Below are 17,056 nucleotides of genomic sequence, written 5' to 3'. Positions count from 1 at the left end.
TTTATTTTTTACATGAATATGGATCCCAGGGCCTGAAGGAGAGTCTCCTCTCCTTCAGACCCTGGGAACCATCCAGGATCGCTCTGTGCACCCGTACCCGGCGTATAAGACGACCCCCGACTTTTGGGACAATTTTTAGGGGTTAAAAAGTCGTCTTATACGCCGGAAAATACGGTATTTAGATTCTGAAACATGGCCTAGTGTATGGCCTCTGACTTCTCCCCACCCCTCCCCTCATCAAAAACGTTCCCCCTGCACATAATACAGCACCACTATCCTACCCAAAGTCCTAATAAAAGCATCAGTGGAAACTCAATGATTTACCGAACTTTGGCTGAATTTTGCCAATTTTGAGGAAAATGCTCTGTAATCTGAACACGAAACTGAATGTACAAGGTTCGTGCTGACTTTAAAATTGGCAAACGTTTTCCAAACAAGTTCTCTCATCTCTACCTAGGATGCAAACCAAGCTTTCTGACACTGGGCACTACATTGTGACCAAAAATCCTTTTGCAATCTTCAGATTTTATGATGCCGTGCACACAGTCAAGCCCCAAGTGCGAGAGGTAGCAAAACAACATCAATACATTTTTGAACCTCCACCATATTTTACTGTAGGTACTGGGTTCTTTCCTTTGTAGGCTTCATTCTGTTTTCAGTAAACAATAGAATTATGTTCTGTACCAAAAAACTCTATCTTGGTCTCATCTGTCCACCAGACGTTTTCCAGAAGGATCTTGGCTTACTTCCTAACATTTTCGCAAACTGCAGTATAGCTTTTTTCTTTCTGTGTCTCCTGCCATAGCAATTCATTTAATTCGAATATTGATGGATAGTTCAGGTTAACAGTAATGAACCTTTAGACTGTAGGAGAACTTGAATTTCATTAGAACTTGATTGAGGCTGCTTATCCACTATCTGGATTGTTCTACATTGCAAACTTTCATTCCCTTTTCTCTGCCGTACACGTCCAGGGAGATTAAGTACAGTGCCATGGGTTGTAAACTTCTTGATTATGTTGAGTACTATGGACAAAGGAACATCAAGATCTATGGATATGGACTTGTAATTGCTATTGTTCAACAATTTTGGTTTTCAAGTCTTCAGACAGTTCTCGTCTCCTCTTTCTGTTCTCCATGCTTATAGTGTGGAACACACAGACACACAATGCAAAGATTGAGTCAACTTCTCCCCTTTTTATCTGGTTTCAGGTGTGATTTTCATATTGCCCACACCTGTTATTTGCCACAGTTGAGTTTGAGAGAGCATGACATGGTTAAAACAAAGTTGTTTACGCACAATTTTGGAAACGTGCCAACAATTTTGTTTGGCCCATTTTGTTTTTTTTGTGTGAAATTGTGTCCAATTTGACTTTTTTTCTCAGATTTTTTTGTGTGTTGTTCCAATACGCACAATGGAAATAAACGTGTATCACAAAATGTGTAATTGCAATAATTTTCTGGGAGGAAATCTTCATTTTCTGGAACAATTTTAAAGGTCCTAACACTTAGTATAATTGCATTTTATTTATTTTTTAAGTTTAAAGTTTTTTAAAAAATTGATGTAATTCGGTGTTGATTGCTAGAGAATTGCTATCGATAACAATTATTTATGTCACTTGTAAACCACAAAGGGCTTATTCACACATCAATATTTGGTCAATAATTTTCAGCAGTATATGTCTGCCAAAATCTGGAGTGTAACACCTGTTCTGTGTTTTTGAGATGCTCCTGGTTTTGACATACAGACACTGACAAAATATTGATAAAAAGTACTGATGTATGAATAAAGCCTTAGGCCACATTCACACGTTCTGTATCTGGTCACTTCAGTATAATAGAAACACGTCACCACTTCTGTATTTTTCACCCACTCCTGGTTTTGGCTTACAAATACTGATGTAAAATACTGACCAAATACTGAAAATGTGAAAGTGGCCTTTAGAGTTGCTTATCAGGATATTATCACTCTGAAAAAACAAGTAAAGTAATGAAATATTTGAATGTAATAACCATAGTCAATTGCCAAAACAAGTCTAAATTACAATGGACATTTTTTTTTTCTTCACAGGCACCAACATGCTGATGGTAGGAGTCCATGGGCCAAAGACGCCATGTGAGGAAGTATATGTGAAGCACATGGGAAATCGATTGTACAACGTGACCTACACTGTAAAAGACAAAGGGGACTATATCCTCATTGTTAAGTGGGGTGACCAGAATGTTCCTGGAAGTCCCTTCCAAGTGTCAGTGCCTTGATAAATGATTCATAACCTAATAGCCTTTGCAAGAGGCCTACTAACTCGCCAGTGAGGGACAGGCTTTTATCCTTTTTTATGCAAATGCACTGAATAAAAACAAAACTATCGTAGCAGTAATTCACAAAGTGTCTTTGTTCCTCCAACCTAAGGACTTTTCTATAAAATGGCATGGTGAAGGAAAACAAGTGTGCACATCACCTAAAATGTCCATATTCTATCTGCTTTGTTCAAAATCTTCCTTTATATTATGGTTGGTGTTTTATTTTCTAATGTTGCCTTCTGTTTTGTTTTATATGCGCTTTGTTTTCTATTTTTATTTGTGGGTGGGTATTTTGGGGGTAAGAGGGCTAGAGGAAGCAAATAGAGGTCATGGAATCATAGTATGGTCACTGTTGTTTTTCTGGAAACAACATTTACGTTTCCATATTAAATACGATTAATATTTTCTTTTATGTTCAAATACCTAGTTTGTTCTTTTTACACAAGTTCCGCGTAGTCACAATAGTGTCACTGTCTGTACAGTACTCGTAGAATCCGATAATGAAGCATAATACCCAACTAGCATTTATACTGCCATAAGCCATCTGTAGAAGTGAGCCCAGAGATTTTGTTCCCACCTTTCCTATTACAACATGGTCTGGAGAAACATGTTGCAGCTTCAATTTGAAGTTTAGTTGTGTTCCGTACTGAATCTTCTTTATGTAAACTGACGCAAGTTTCTGTTGATTTGCGGTTTAGATGTTTAATGTTTATTTGCATTTTCTACTCTATGACCTCTATCAGCACAGTCTCTAAATATTATAATTGGTTGTCGTAGCACTGTTATAAGGGCAGAGCCAATATCACATGGTGCTGACTATGTGACTGCATTTTATAGGAAGATATTTTCTATGCATCAAAAACAAAGAAAAACTTGTCATTTGTTACAAATATTATTGGTGCATACTGAAGAAAATAAAAATGCATTGCTAATGTTTCTGCTGTCAGCTGTGATTTTTTTTTTTTATTGCGCCATCAATATTATTTTTGAATTGACAAGTCATTATGCTGCGTGAGTGTGCTCCATTCATTATTGCAGGTAAGGACCAGCACCCAGTGAGCCCAGGCAAGTGAGGAGGCCCACTGCACCTGGGAAGGGACCCACTCTGCCCAGATTTCATGTACGGTGGATGTGCGCAGTGTATGTATGAAGTAGGCTCAGGAACTGTGCCTACTTCATGTAGCACAGATACAAGCTTTGTTATACAGCTGGCACCAGAGTCTAACAGCTGAGATCAGATAGTGCCTGCAGAATTTAAGAGGTTGGAATTGGGGGAAGATGGCCTTTCCAACTCTAATTGGCCCCCTGCAACACAGTTTATGACTTGCATTGTCATGGCAACTTGGAGGGTCTACTGAAGGCCTTTGTATCTAAGGTGCATGCACACCCATGAATTGACCGATGTTACTGCAATTATTACAGTACAGAATGTGATCAAATGATCCTTTTTTGTTGAAATCCTCAAGGGGAATCAATAAAAAAATGTAAAATATACAGTGGGGGAAATAAGTATTTGATCCCTTGCTGATTTTCTAAGTTTGCCCACCGACAAAGACATGAACAGTCTGTAATTTTAAGGGTAGGTTAATTTTAACATTGAAAGATAGAATATCAAAAATAAAATCCCGAAAAATCACATTGTATAAATTATATAAATGTATTTGCATTTTGCAGTGAGAATTAAGTATTTGATGCCTCTGGCAAACAAGACTTAACACTTGGTGGCAAAACCCTTGTTGGCAAGCACAGCAGTCAGACGTGTTTTGTAGTTCATGATGAGGTTTGCGAACATGTCAGGAGGAATTTTGGTCCACTCCTCTTTGATTAAAAAATTACTCTCTTTTCCCAGAACATAAATAACATCTAAAAAATAAAAATCTACTTATTTGGTCTTGTTGCTGCTGGAGTAATTGTCCAAATGAAATTTCATAACGTTTATTTCATACTGTGATAGCTGAAACAGAAAAAAAATCAAAATGGCAGAATCACAGTTTTTGTTCACTTCGCCTCTCCCAAAAACAAAAGGATAAGAGAAGTTGTACCAAAAAATAAAAAATTATAGATCTTGAAAGAGAAAGGAAAATTTTAAGAGAAGAGGGGCCCACTTGGACTCTGTCTTTCAAGGGCTCGCATAAGCTTGGAGGCGACATTCAGACTGCACTTTTGTCACGTCAGGAGCACCATCAGGTCTTCCATCTGAAGCCCTAAAAAAATGAACTCAGACAATGCCCCTGATTATTATTATTATATTTTTATAGCGCCATTTATTCCATGGCGCTTTACATGTGAACGGGGCAAATATAGACAAGTACAATAAACATGAGTAAAACAAGGCACACACAAGTAGAGGAGAGAGAACCCTGCCTGCAAGGGCTCACAGTCTACAGGGGATGGGTGAGGATACACTAGGAGAGGGTAGAGCTGGTCATGCGGCGGTTAAGTAGACTGAGGATCACTGCAGGTTGCAGGCTTGTCAGAAGAGGTGGGTCTTCAGGTTCCTTTTGAAGGTTTCCGTGGTAGTGTGAAGTCTTGGATGCGGTTGTGGGAGGAAGAGATGAGAGAGGAGTAGAGAAGGAGATCATGAGACGATCGAAGGTTGCATGTAGGTAGGTACCGGGAGAACATGTCACAGATGTATGGAGGAGTGAGGTTGTGAATGGCTTTGTATGTCATTGTTAGTGTTTTGAACTGTAGCCTCTGGGCAATAGGAAGCCAATAAAGGGCCTGGCAGAGAGGAGAGGCTGGGGAATAACGGGGAGACAGGTAAATTAGTCGGCAGCAGAGTTTAGGATGGACTGGAGTGGTGCCAGAGTGCTACAGGGGAGGCCAGAGAGTAGGAGGTTGCAGTATTCAAGGTGGGAGATGATAAGGGCATGTACTAGTGTTTTTGTGGTTTCATGGTCAAGGAATGCACAGATCCAGGAAATGTTTTTGAGTTGGAATCGTCAAGAGGAGGCAAGGGCTTGGATATATGGCTTGAAAGAGAGGGTAGAGTCAAGGATCACCCCGAGGCAGCGAGCGTGCGGGACCGGAGAAAGTGAGCAGCCATGGACAATGATGGATAGGTCGGGTGGAGGGGTAGAGTGAGGTGGGGGAAAGATGATGAATTCTGTTTTGTCCATGTTCAGTTTTAAAAAGCGAGCAGAAAAGAAAGATGAATTAGCAGACAGACATTATGGGATTTTGGTCAGTAAGGAAGTGAGGTCAGGTCCAGATAGGTAGATCTGCGTGTCATCAGCATAGAGATGATATTGTAGACCATGGGATTCTATGAGCTGTCCCAGGCCGAAGGTGTAGATGGAGAAGAGTAGGGGTCCTAGATCTGAGCCTTGGGGAGAGGGAGACACTGAATGTCCAGTCTGTTAGATATGATGAGATCCAGGATAGGGCCAGGTCTGTGATGCCAAGAGATGAGAGAATCTGTAACAGGAGGGAGTGGTCCACAGTGTCGAAGGCAGAAGAAAGGTCCAGGAGGAGGAGGACAGAGTAGTGTCGCTTGCTCTTTGCGGTTAGTAGGTCGTTGGCCACTTTAGTTAGGGCAGTTTCAGTTGAGTGATGTGATCGGAAGCCAGATTGTAACCGGTCAAAGAGGGAGCAGGAGGAGAGGTGGGAGGACAGTTCAAGATGGACATGCTGTTCCAGTAGTTTTGAGACATAGGGGAGAAGGGATATCAGGCGATAGCTGGACACAGAGAATGGGTCGAGGGAGGTTTTTTTGAGGATAGGTGTAATTGATGCATGTTTGAAGGATGAGGGGACGACACCGTTTGTAAGTGAGAGGTTGAAGAGTTGTGTTAGGGTTGGGATGAAGACTTTTGCGAGGTTAGGGATGAGGTGGGACGGGAGCGGGTCAAGCGTGCAAGTGGTGAGATGTGATCTTGACAGAAGGATGGAGAGCTGATCGTCTGTCATGGTGAAGCTGGCTTTGGAACAGGGCTGAGAAGTCATAGGGTAATTGACTTTAACCCCTTTCTGACCCCGGATGGGATAGTACGTCCGAGGTCAGATCCCCTGCTTTGATGTGGGCTCCGGCGCTGAGTCCACATCAAAGCCGCGACATGTGAGTTGTTTTGAACAGCTGAAATGTGTGTGCAATAGCGGTGAGTGGAATCACGATACACCCGCCGGTATTAACTAGTTAAATGTCGCTGTCAAACGCTGATAGCGGCATTTAACTACCGCTTCCGGCCGCGTGGCCGGAGATGCGCTAATCGCCGACCCCCGTCACATGATCGGGGGTCAGCGATGCGTCAGGATAGTAACCATAGAGGTCCTTGAGACCTCTATGGTTACTGATGCCGGTTTGCTGTGAGCGCCACCCTGTGGTCGGCGCTCATAGCAAGCCTGCAATTCAGCTACATAGGAGCGATCTGATGATCGTTGCTATGTAGCAGAGCCGATCAGGCTATGCCAGCTTCTAGCCTCCCATGGAGGCTATTGAAGCATGGCAAAAGTTTAAAAAAAAAAAGTTTAAAAAAAATATGAAATAAATAAAAAAATATATAAAAGTTTAAATCACCCCCCTTTCGCCCCATTCAAAATAAAACAATAAAAATAAAATCAAATATACACATATTTGGTATCGCCGCGTTCAGAATCGCCCGATCTATCAATAAAAAAAAGAATTAACTTGATCACTAAACGGCGTAGCGAGAAAAAAAATTGAAACGGCAAAATTACATTTTTTTGGTCGCCGCGACATTGCATTAAAATGCAATAACGGGTGATCAAAAGAACATATCTGCACCAAAATGATATCACTAAAAACGTCAGCTCGGCACACAAAAAATAAACCCTCACCCGACCTCAGATCATGAAAAATGGAGACGCTACAGGTATCGGAAAATGGAGCAATTTTTTTTTTTTTTTTAAAGTTTGGAATTTTTTCTCACCACTTAGATAAAAAATAACCTAGACATGTTTGATGTCTGTGAACTCATACTGACCTGGAGAATCATGATGGCAGGTTAGTTTTAGGATTTAGTGAACCTAGCAAAAAAGATAAACAAAAAACATGCATGGGATTGCACTTTTTTTGCAATTTCACCTCACTTGGAATTTTTTTCCATTTTCTAGTACACGTCATGGTAAAACCAATTATGTCGTTCAAAAGTACAACTCGTGCCGCAAAAAATAAGCCCTCACATGGCCATATTGACAGAAAAATAAAAAAGTTATGGCTCTGTGAAGGAGGGGAGTGAAAAATGAACACGGAGAAACGGAAAAACCCAAGGTCGTGAAGGGGTTAATGTAGCAGAAAAGCAGAAAGCTCTGAGCTGATATTAATAGCCTGGGAAGTCCATGGTTATTGGGCCCTTCCCAGCCTAAATATACAAGCCCAAAGCTGCCCCAAAATTGGTGCATCACATTAGATGCAACAATTCTGGCTCTTTACCAGCTCTTTCTGACAGTCCTGATGCGTTGGCAATGGGGTAATGTTTTTGGAGTTGGTCAGCAGCTGGCGCTGACATCAAGCTCTGGTGTTAGTTAAGGAGAGGCATCTGTCAGACACCCCCATCATTAACCCAGTAGTAAAAAGAAATAAACACACACAAAAAAAATATTTATTTGAAAAAATGAAACCTCCTTGATTCTTTCTCTCGGTCACCAATCCAGTAATTTATTAAGATACAAAAACCCGCCAGTCCGCCGTCGTCCGCATGGAGGTCCCACGACGATTAACGACTCTATCATTCAAAATCTTTAGAACTTTGTTCAGAGAATGACGAGGAGCGAAATTTGGAGTTTTAATGTTCACAGCATTATTAGTCTGGTGCCAAGGACCAACTGTGCAAAATTTCACTCAAATCGGGTTAAAAATGTGGTTTTGTGGTTATATTTAATCATAAAAAGCTGCTGGATCAGCTCCACACACAAGGCACAAAATGGTGCAATGTTAGAATGTGTTTGTAAGGGAACAGCCAGGGCCATAGTCGTGGCTGAGACTATCTGCTTACACGCGCCCTGGCCTCCCACCACATGCACACAATGTCCCCTTTTTAGCGTCCCTTCAGCTACATCATCTGCACCGTCAGGGTCCCATTTGGGTGGCCGAAGTTCTGCTGCTGGCGTTGTTGCACAAACAGAGACAGAGCCCAATTTCAACTTAAAACAGATAACTTTACTGGTTTCTTCTCTCAGCACATCCATATCTTTTGCAGTATCGACATAGGGTTCCACAGTTTATATCCTTTGCTTTCCCTGTGCTCTTCCCTAGGTCCTTCACTTCATATCTGGGACGTCCCGTCCCACAAGGAATCACAGCGTCCTCCCTGTCTAGCTTGACTACTCTTAGTAGTACCCATGTCCGCTTCGCAACAGACATTAGGGCGTCTGCCCAAGTAGCAAGCTGCCACATTTTTGGGAGTGACCTGTGGAGCGCCCTCACGTAAGGGCAATGGGGTACTCGGTACCGGGTCCTTCGGTTCGGGGAATGTCACGGTGGCCCGACCCGGCCCGTGGCCCTTTGAGGGGTGTCCAATAAAAAGGAAAGTTTGTGTAATTAATGTTTGTGACGCCACCTGTGGTATTCGGTCAGGGTGACCGACGCTGCTTAGGGGTCCGCTGGGGTGATGTTATGGCAGTTAGATGGTATACCTTCCCACAGGTGAAGTGTATCCCCAGGGCTTCTCAGAGTGTAGATGGTGGATGGTGTAAGGCGCAGTGAATAATGAGGACACAAGGTTGCAGTCTCTTTACCTTTACTGAAGGCTTAAGTGTCCACAGTCCTGGGCACCGGATCACAGGGTAGGCAGAGTCCGGCCGGTCTGAAGGCAAATCTAGAGTCTCCTTATCCAGGTGGAATGCAATAGCCTTCCTATGCGCACAGTAACACAGTAGGTCCTCACTTGCTTAAGCTCTAATAAGGTCCTCACTGTAATTACTCTTCTCTCTCTGTTCCCCGTGGTTGGATAGAACAAAACCCGTATGACTGATGGCCTGAGGCTTGTTTATAGGGACCCTAGAGACGCCCCAACCCCCACAAGTTGCCACCTGTCTTCTTAGGTATTAAGGTCGGGCAGCCAACTTGGAATTGACTGTCCTGCCAGTCTCTGAAGCAATGGCGTAGAGCACTTTACTCCCTCGGTATTCTGGCTACCGGAACGCGCACCAGAAGGATGCCGCTTCTATTCGGTCACTATCCTCTCTGGTATCCACTTGTTGCTATGCCTTCGTTTCTCACTCACTGCAACACACTTCCTTTCAATGTCTCTTTCTTTGGGTGCTGCCGCACGTGGGGCAGGTGCAGCTCTGTGGACCCTCGTCTTCCACAGACCGCAGTCTAGATCTGGCTGGAACCCACTCCAGCCAGCTTCTGCCAAACTCCGTCGGGATCTGACTGTCTGTGCGAAGCCCAGTCAGCTTCTGTCTAACTTCCTAACCAACCCACCAGTTTTACCTAACTGTGAGGAGTGGCCTAATAGGTAGAACCTTTGCTCCCCCTGGTGGACTGGAGTGTGAAGTGTGTGGTGTGGTTGTGATACCTGGACAGGAGATCTCCTTTATTGCCTCCAGACGTAATATCACTCCCCCTGGTGGAGGAATAATACTACTGCAGCAACCAGGACTCTGGGGCACTGCACCTGTGTTACTGTCTTGCTGTGACTCTGGATGTAGCTCCTGCTCTCACTACCGCTGTCACCGCTTCTTTCTCTGTCGCTGTCACTGCTGCACTTTTGGCCTACTGGGCCTGGACGGCTGGGTCCCTTGCTTCAAACGTTATGGGGCCCACTGTGTTGCCACGGGCTCTAGGGCCCTATGGAACTGCCTGGGCTCTCTGGCCCTCCTGAGCTCTCTCAGCTCCCTGGCTCCACTGACTAAAAGCAGGAAGCTCTCTATCTTATCCCACATTTACTCTGCCCTGTATACTAATGTATCCCCATCTAATGGACTAACTTACGTACTGCACTTTCCCTACCGGTACAATATAAAGCATATACATATAGAGTAAATCATGCATAGCAATTCACATTTATACATTGCATTCACTTGAAAAAAGGAGAGGGGTTCAAGTCATTCCTGGTACACCCCTTACATGTTATCTATCTTTCTATCTATTTATCTATCTAAGTTTATTTCCCTTTTTTTCAACTAGCTTTAAGATATACATAGCAGTCATTGCTTTTCAAAAATGCTTGAAAAAAATGTAAATAAAAAAAAAGCACGAAAAACGCACACAAAACTGTATAACAAACGCTTAAAAAACGTGTATTGTATGCTGCATTTTTCTTGCCAAAAGATGCAGGAATGGTGCTTAAATTTCAGCAAATACTTAACATGTGCACATAGCCTAAGGCTATGTTCACACATTGCTTTTTTGCAGCTTTTTTGTGCAGCCAAAACCTGCTCTCTTGGCAGTAAATGAGCTGCTTACAAAAAGCAGGTTTTATAGGCTACGTTCACATTTGCGGTCAGCGCCGCAGCGTCGGGCGCCGCAGCGGCGCCGCATGCATCAGGCGCCCCTATATTTAACATGGGGGCGCATGGACATGCGTTGTGCTGCGTTTTGCGCCGCATGGCCGCAAGCGTTGGACGCAAGAAACGCATCAAGTTGCATTTTTTTTGCGTCCAACTTTCGGCCAAAAACGACGCATGCGGCGCAAAACGCAGCGTTTTAGCGTGCGTTTTGCCGCGTTTTTGTTTGCGTTGTGCGCTGCGGCGCCGACGCTGCGGCGCACAACGCAAATGTGAACGTAGCCTTAGTGATTTTTTTTCAGCTTTTTTGTGCAGACTACATGTAACATTGGTCCACAGTACATGTTTAACCCCTTCACCCCTGAGCCTGTTTTCACCTTCATGACCAGGACAATTTTTTTTCAATTCTGACCAGTGTCATTTTAAGGGCTCATACCCATATGTGAAAAAAAAAAGGTTCCGATTTCCGAACCAAAAAAACGGATGAGTGCTATGCAAATGTCATGCAAGTACAATGCGATTTTCACACATAGCATCCGATTTACATCCGAGTGCACTGCGATTGTTGTCCGATTGCAATGTGATTTTAACATGAGCTTTTACATACAGAGAGCTGCTGTAAAATCGCATTGTAATATACAACTGTACACATCCTTTTAAAACCAAATATTCTACAAAAAAAAAATACAGTACATATATATATATATATATATATATATATATATATACAGCGTATTTTTTGGATTATAAGACTCTCTGGATTATAAGACGCACCCCGAATTTTGAGGAGAAAAATAAGAAAAAAATATTTTTTAATAAATTGGTGGTGCTTCTTATAATCCTTGCATCTTATTGCTTACCGGGGGTGGTGGCTGTATTTAAGCGGGGTCCCAAGGTCACTTCTGGAGGAGGCAGGAGTGGGGTGATGCTCCAGGCCACAGGCAGGGAAGAGTGGGGGATCCGATGTGTGGCGTGCTGCTGCGGGGATCTCGTGCTGCTGCGGGGCTCTTGTGCTGCTGCCGGGTGTCTCCGGGTGCCCGGCGGTTGCTGCAGGTGTCTCCGATGCCCAGCGGTGCTGCCAGAGCCCCGGGACTTCCAGGGTTCCACATGCGCTGGTCTCCGCTAATAAGGACGCCACCGGGGGCGGCACATGCGCTGATGGTCATCTCGGGATTACTTAATGAGTGTGTCTTGATAATTGCCAATAATTTCCATCTGTTGTCTATTCCATTTTCCCAACAGCATGTGAAATTGATTGTCAAACAGTGTTGCTTCCTAAGTGGACAGTTTGCTTTCACAGAAGTTTGATTTACTTGGCTTTATATTCTGTTGTTTAAGTGTTCCCTTTATTTTTTTGAGCAGTGTATATACACTGATATTGAACTTGATATGAGGCTAGGCTGTTCCATCTTTGATTCTCCAGTTCTTGGTAATGTTTCTTCTAAATTGTCCATTGAGATAATACAGTCTGTCCTGAAAGTTATGGACAGAAGTTGAAAAGATAAATAATAGAACATGTTATACATATAAAATTCCATATTCATTTCATACTCGGACACAAATATACATCTGTGCACTGATCTTGAGATGAGTCTAGGTTGACCTATCTCTAGGTTTGGGTATGATTTTTTGTATAGGGGTAATGTTTACTCCAGATCATCTTTCAGGATAATCCACTCTTTCTTCAGGCTCTTCCTCGATTTTAAAGTTATAGCATAAAAAGAAATAACAGGACATGTTAGATATATAAATCTCCATATTTACTGACTTACAATATAATGTAACTGTGTATGATGGAAGGGAAGGTGCAGTGGTTGGTGTCAGGAGAAGAGAGGAAAAATAATATTATGCAGCATGCGTTTGGGATGAACGTTGAGGGATGAAGCGTTGATGGCAGCAGAGGGGTCTGATCTCCGTATGTACCTAGATCTTTTAAACTGACCTGGAAATGCTGATGCAGCAGGATGTTATCAGTGTAGGAAAAGAGTAATATCAGCCATTCTTGGAATGCCATTGTGATATTGAGATGCTGAAAAAAGACTGAAGAATACATTTGATTGTCATTTTCTGCCCTTCCCCATTGAGCTCTGCACAGTTTGATAGAACATACATACCTGTATACAGGAATCGCTGGTACAGTCACTAATAGTAACAATTTTACATTTACAATACCAGAAACAGGAGCTCAGACAGCATTTCCTAGTAATAAGAATACATTGTCCGTTCTTGGATGCCTCACCATGCCCAGAACCATGGACTGTCAGGAAGATAGTGAAGAGTGCTAAACATATCGCAGCAATGGTGTTGTAATCACTCACAGTAGAGTCCTACAGGAAAGCAGAGAATGAGATGGATGAGATATCTAACAGTGCACATGTGCACCCCTCTCCAATTATTATATATCACCCAATGCACTGTATGGAGAAAAATAATGTGCCCCACATCTTAATCATTTAGTTCATTTTTTTTTTCCTTCCGTCCCATTGCCCCGGTGTATAACACCCAGCACCCCGCCGTGATGTCTTTTGTTTTCTTAGACATGCAGTCTTCCTATTGGCCAACCGAGGTCAGGCACCCATACATCTCTGTATAGGCTCCAGACTAACACTATATTAAAAATCTGTAAACATGTGGTTATTATGTTTCCCACACAGGACAACCACCTGATTGCCAGCAGAATTTTTTTAAGACCTCTCGAGTTAGTGTTCTCTCGGTCATTCTGATCTCAATCAGTCTGTACATCACATACATGGTGGCAGCATCTGAAACAAAAAACCAGATGGCTAATTGACTACACACACAATAATGACATTATATACATGTACAATAATACTAGTGCCATGTAGAGGATGTAGCGCTGTACAACTAGGCAGATCTTGGGAAAGATGGGTGACAATAAGTTAGAGCTATATTCAAATAAGTGGTAGTTCACAGCACATCATGTGGACAAGGGGTTAACTTTACCCATACTGAAAGCGTACATCATATCCAAGGAGTCCCTATTGGCAAAAAGTCCAAACAATGTAAAAAAGTGAGGACAGCGCTTCCCAGGTTGGTGAAATTCAATCACTTTATTCTGCCATCTGCTTTGACATTTCGATCTATACAGATCTTTATCCAGCACAATACAACACACGTTAACCCCATTTAAATAGTATATGCACCATCCCTTCATTAACAAAACACCAATCAATAACAAGCAAAAATAATTGTGTAAATAAATCAGAAACAACATATTAAAAACACCCCATCTGGTCATTAATTGAGAGTGTACCTTAATAACATTCTAAACGTCACCTGTCACCTCTGATCACCCTATCATGTCTTATACAGGGAGTGATCACTCTATCATGTCATGTCATGAGATCAAAGTACTAAAAAATCACAGCATATTAAGAACATAAAGCATTAACCAATCACAGCAAGGCATTCTCGTTGTCATAGAAAGACTCAGTCCTCCTCAGTAATCTTATCCGCCCATCCTCTGTAAACACCAATACACGGGCAGTCCCTTCTGCGCACCCTCTGGCGTCTCCACATGATTAGTTGCAGATCTCCTCTCTCAGGCTTCATACTGAGCATGCCCCGGCGTCTCAAGATCATTGGCTATAAGTCCACAAAACTACGCATTGTGACGGAAAAAGAAAGACAGAAGTGTGAAAGAGGCCTAGGGGTTAAACCAAGCTTTTATCTATACAGCAATTGATCAATACGTAGACTATATTGCTATATTGCCAGAAGCAAGCACTAGAGAAATTAGCACAATTAGTATCACACTATGCTATCATTATAACTTTATCACACTGTAATAACATATGCTCATATAGGTATTCATTTTACCTTTTTTTTAATAAAGTGAAAGATTAACTACACTCCTCCTTTGCATGGCTTCTGGATTGCCCATACCTGACAGTCTGGATCAAATATCCCAGAGTCCCAATGCATGTTTCAACCTGCTTCTTCAGGGGGCATGTGTGGTGATAAATTGTGGTCCCAAAACAATAAGTTGGGTCTACACATAATTATTTGAACATTAGTAAGAAACCTGAACTTTGCTCAGCTAGCAAAATATGAAATACTTGATAATTTGTTCCTCTATAGAGGTTAAGAGCAATTGTGAACTTTTAACACATTGCTTTAATTAGCTGAAACCAGAGATATGCTGGCAGCGATTCTTGCTGTAAATCATGGAAATATCTTTTGCCTTGTTACACAATTGCTACTTTTCACTAAGATGTATTTTCATCTAAAATTTCCTTTTGCTCAAATGGATTTGAAAATTTTAAGGAGCAAATAACTTGCTCAAATTGCTTCTGAAATAAATAAAAAATATGAATACATTTGTAGTTAAAGGGTTTTTGTCTGTTACAATGGAATCTTATCAGCTATCCACAATGAAATCGCTGAGGGCCCCAGTACTTGGACCACTACCCGCCATTAGAATGGTGGTCCTCAACCTCCACGTTCTACACCTTCACTGCACTTAGAAAAAATGGTGTGAATGAAGGTACATGGTGTGAATGAAGGTACATGGTGCTGATCCATCTAATGTCTTAAGGCTATGGACTCCTGTTGTAATGAATGTATCTAGCTTCACTTCAAATTGATGTGTTTTACAAATTGTTCAAATTTCCAAGTTCAGTGAATTACTAAAAATGTTACACAAATTAGATTTACAAATCAATATGCTCATCTCTACCCTCCATTTTTAAATTAACAATTTATACCTGTTTTCTCTCTCTCTCTCTCTCTCTCTACATATATATATTGTATTTTTTTTTTTTTTTAAACAAACTTATTTTTACTTCACACTATAATTTCTAATGTGTAAAAGAAAAAATTACTGATGGCTGGTGAGAGAAGATTGCTTATTCAAAGTGGTTTCTTCTTCTCTAGGACTTTAGTCTTTGCTTCCTGTCTTGCTTCCAAGGCGTTTGTTAACACTGCTGGCAAATCTTCTTTGTTCTAATACACAAAAAAAGATCATAGATGAAAAATTTAACATCCAGAAAAATACTTTTTACAAAGGAGGTTATACAAAGTTTACAGTTATTTTCATTTTGTCAATGTGTAACTGAATTATGATTTTGTAGTCCTGCAGTACAGAGCGCAATTTAAGATCTTCTTGCATGAGGCCCACGACTTGTCATGGTTGGTCATTTTCAGAACTTATTCTGGAAATTTCCAGACTAAATTCCTGCACTCAATGTTTTTTGTTGGAATTCATGATGCCAATTGATGATATATGGAGCTGTAGGCCTATAAATGTACCTGAAAAAATCATCGACATCCAAACCAGATGTTATTCCAAGTCATGTATTTATACGTTATTAATAATTTACAATTACATGACATAACAGCTTTCAAAAAGTATTAAGGCAACAGATTCAAAGTGCTGAAATGCATAAAAGTGCTGTTGTCGCATCCACTATGGGGATATAATCATTGCAGAGTTTAGCGGTTGCTATTTACCAAATTGGCCACCAGATGGTGCTTTTGCCATATATTAACCCCGTAATGACCACTGATACGCCTTTTCACGGCAGCAGTTAAGAACTTAAGAGTACTTAAACCACAGCGCTATTAATTAACGGCGCTGTGGAAAAAGCGTATAGCGCCCCCCAGGGTCGGATTTTCTCCAGGATCTCGGCTGCCGGGGGTAGTCGAGACCCCAGAGAACATGATTCGGGTCAGTTTTTACCGATCCCGGGGTTGCGATCACCATTATTAACCGTATAATGGCGACCGCAAAAAAAAGGCCGATTTGCCATTTAACTTCTCTCTCCTCCGATGTGATCACACATCAGAGAAGAGAGAAATAGGGTCCCCCGATCCCTCCCGATACTTACCAGGGTCCCTGAGTCCTCTTGCTTCCCCCCACAGCCGATGGTGTCTTCTTCCAGTAAGAAAATGGTGGACGCATGCGCAGTGCGCTCGCCGAGATCTGCTGGCCGGCACCCGGTAACAATAGATTTTTTCCTATTGGTTCATTTTGATCACTGTGATAGACCCTATCACAGTGGTCAAAATAAAAAAAAGTGTTGCGGTTAGGGTTGGAGTTAGAATTGGAGGTTTCCACTGTTTAGGTACATCAGGCTGTCTTCAAACGCGACAATTTTGCGTTCAAAAAGTCAAATGGTGCTCCCTCCCTTTTGAGCTCTGCTGTGAGCCCAAACCGTGGTTTACCCCTAAATATGGGGTATAGGTGTACTCAGGACAAATTGGACAACAACTTTTGGGGTCCAATTTCTCCTGTTAACCTTGGGAAAATAAAAATTTAGGGGCTAAAAAAATCATTTTTGTGGAAAAAAATTTTTTAGTTTCACGGCTCTGCGTTATAA

At 41.9% G+C, this 17,056-nt stretch overlaps 1 protein-coding gene across 4 annotated transcripts in view; it reads left to right on the top strand.

Moving 5' to 3' along the window:
• The window catches only part of FLNC (filamin C), an 84,265-nt gene extending 81,031 nt beyond the window's left edge, over positions 1-3,234 (top strand). For all 4 annotated transcript variants that reach the window (XM_077264388.1, XM_077264387.1, XM_077264386.1 and 1 more), the window contains one exon: positions 2,071-3,234. In XM_077264388.1, the coding sequence (XP_077120503.1) occupies positions 2,071-2,258 (188 nt within the window). In that variant the 3' untranslated portion in view covers positions 2,259-3,234. The remainder of the gene's footprint in view (positions 1-2,070) is intronic.
• The last annotated feature ends 13,822 nt before the right edge of the window (positions 3,235-17,056 follow it).

This window comes from Ranitomeya variabilis, chromosome 5 (assembly GCF_051348905.1).
Source record: "Ranitomeya variabilis isolate aRanVar5 chromosome 5, aRanVar5.hap1, whole genome shotgun sequence".
NCBI classification, from domain to species: Eukaryota; Metazoa; Chordata; class Amphibia; order Anura; family Dendrobatidae; genus Ranitomeya; species Ranitomeya variabilis.
Note: the sequence above shows the minus strand (reverse complement) of the source record. Positions and strands in the feature narration are given on the sequence as shown.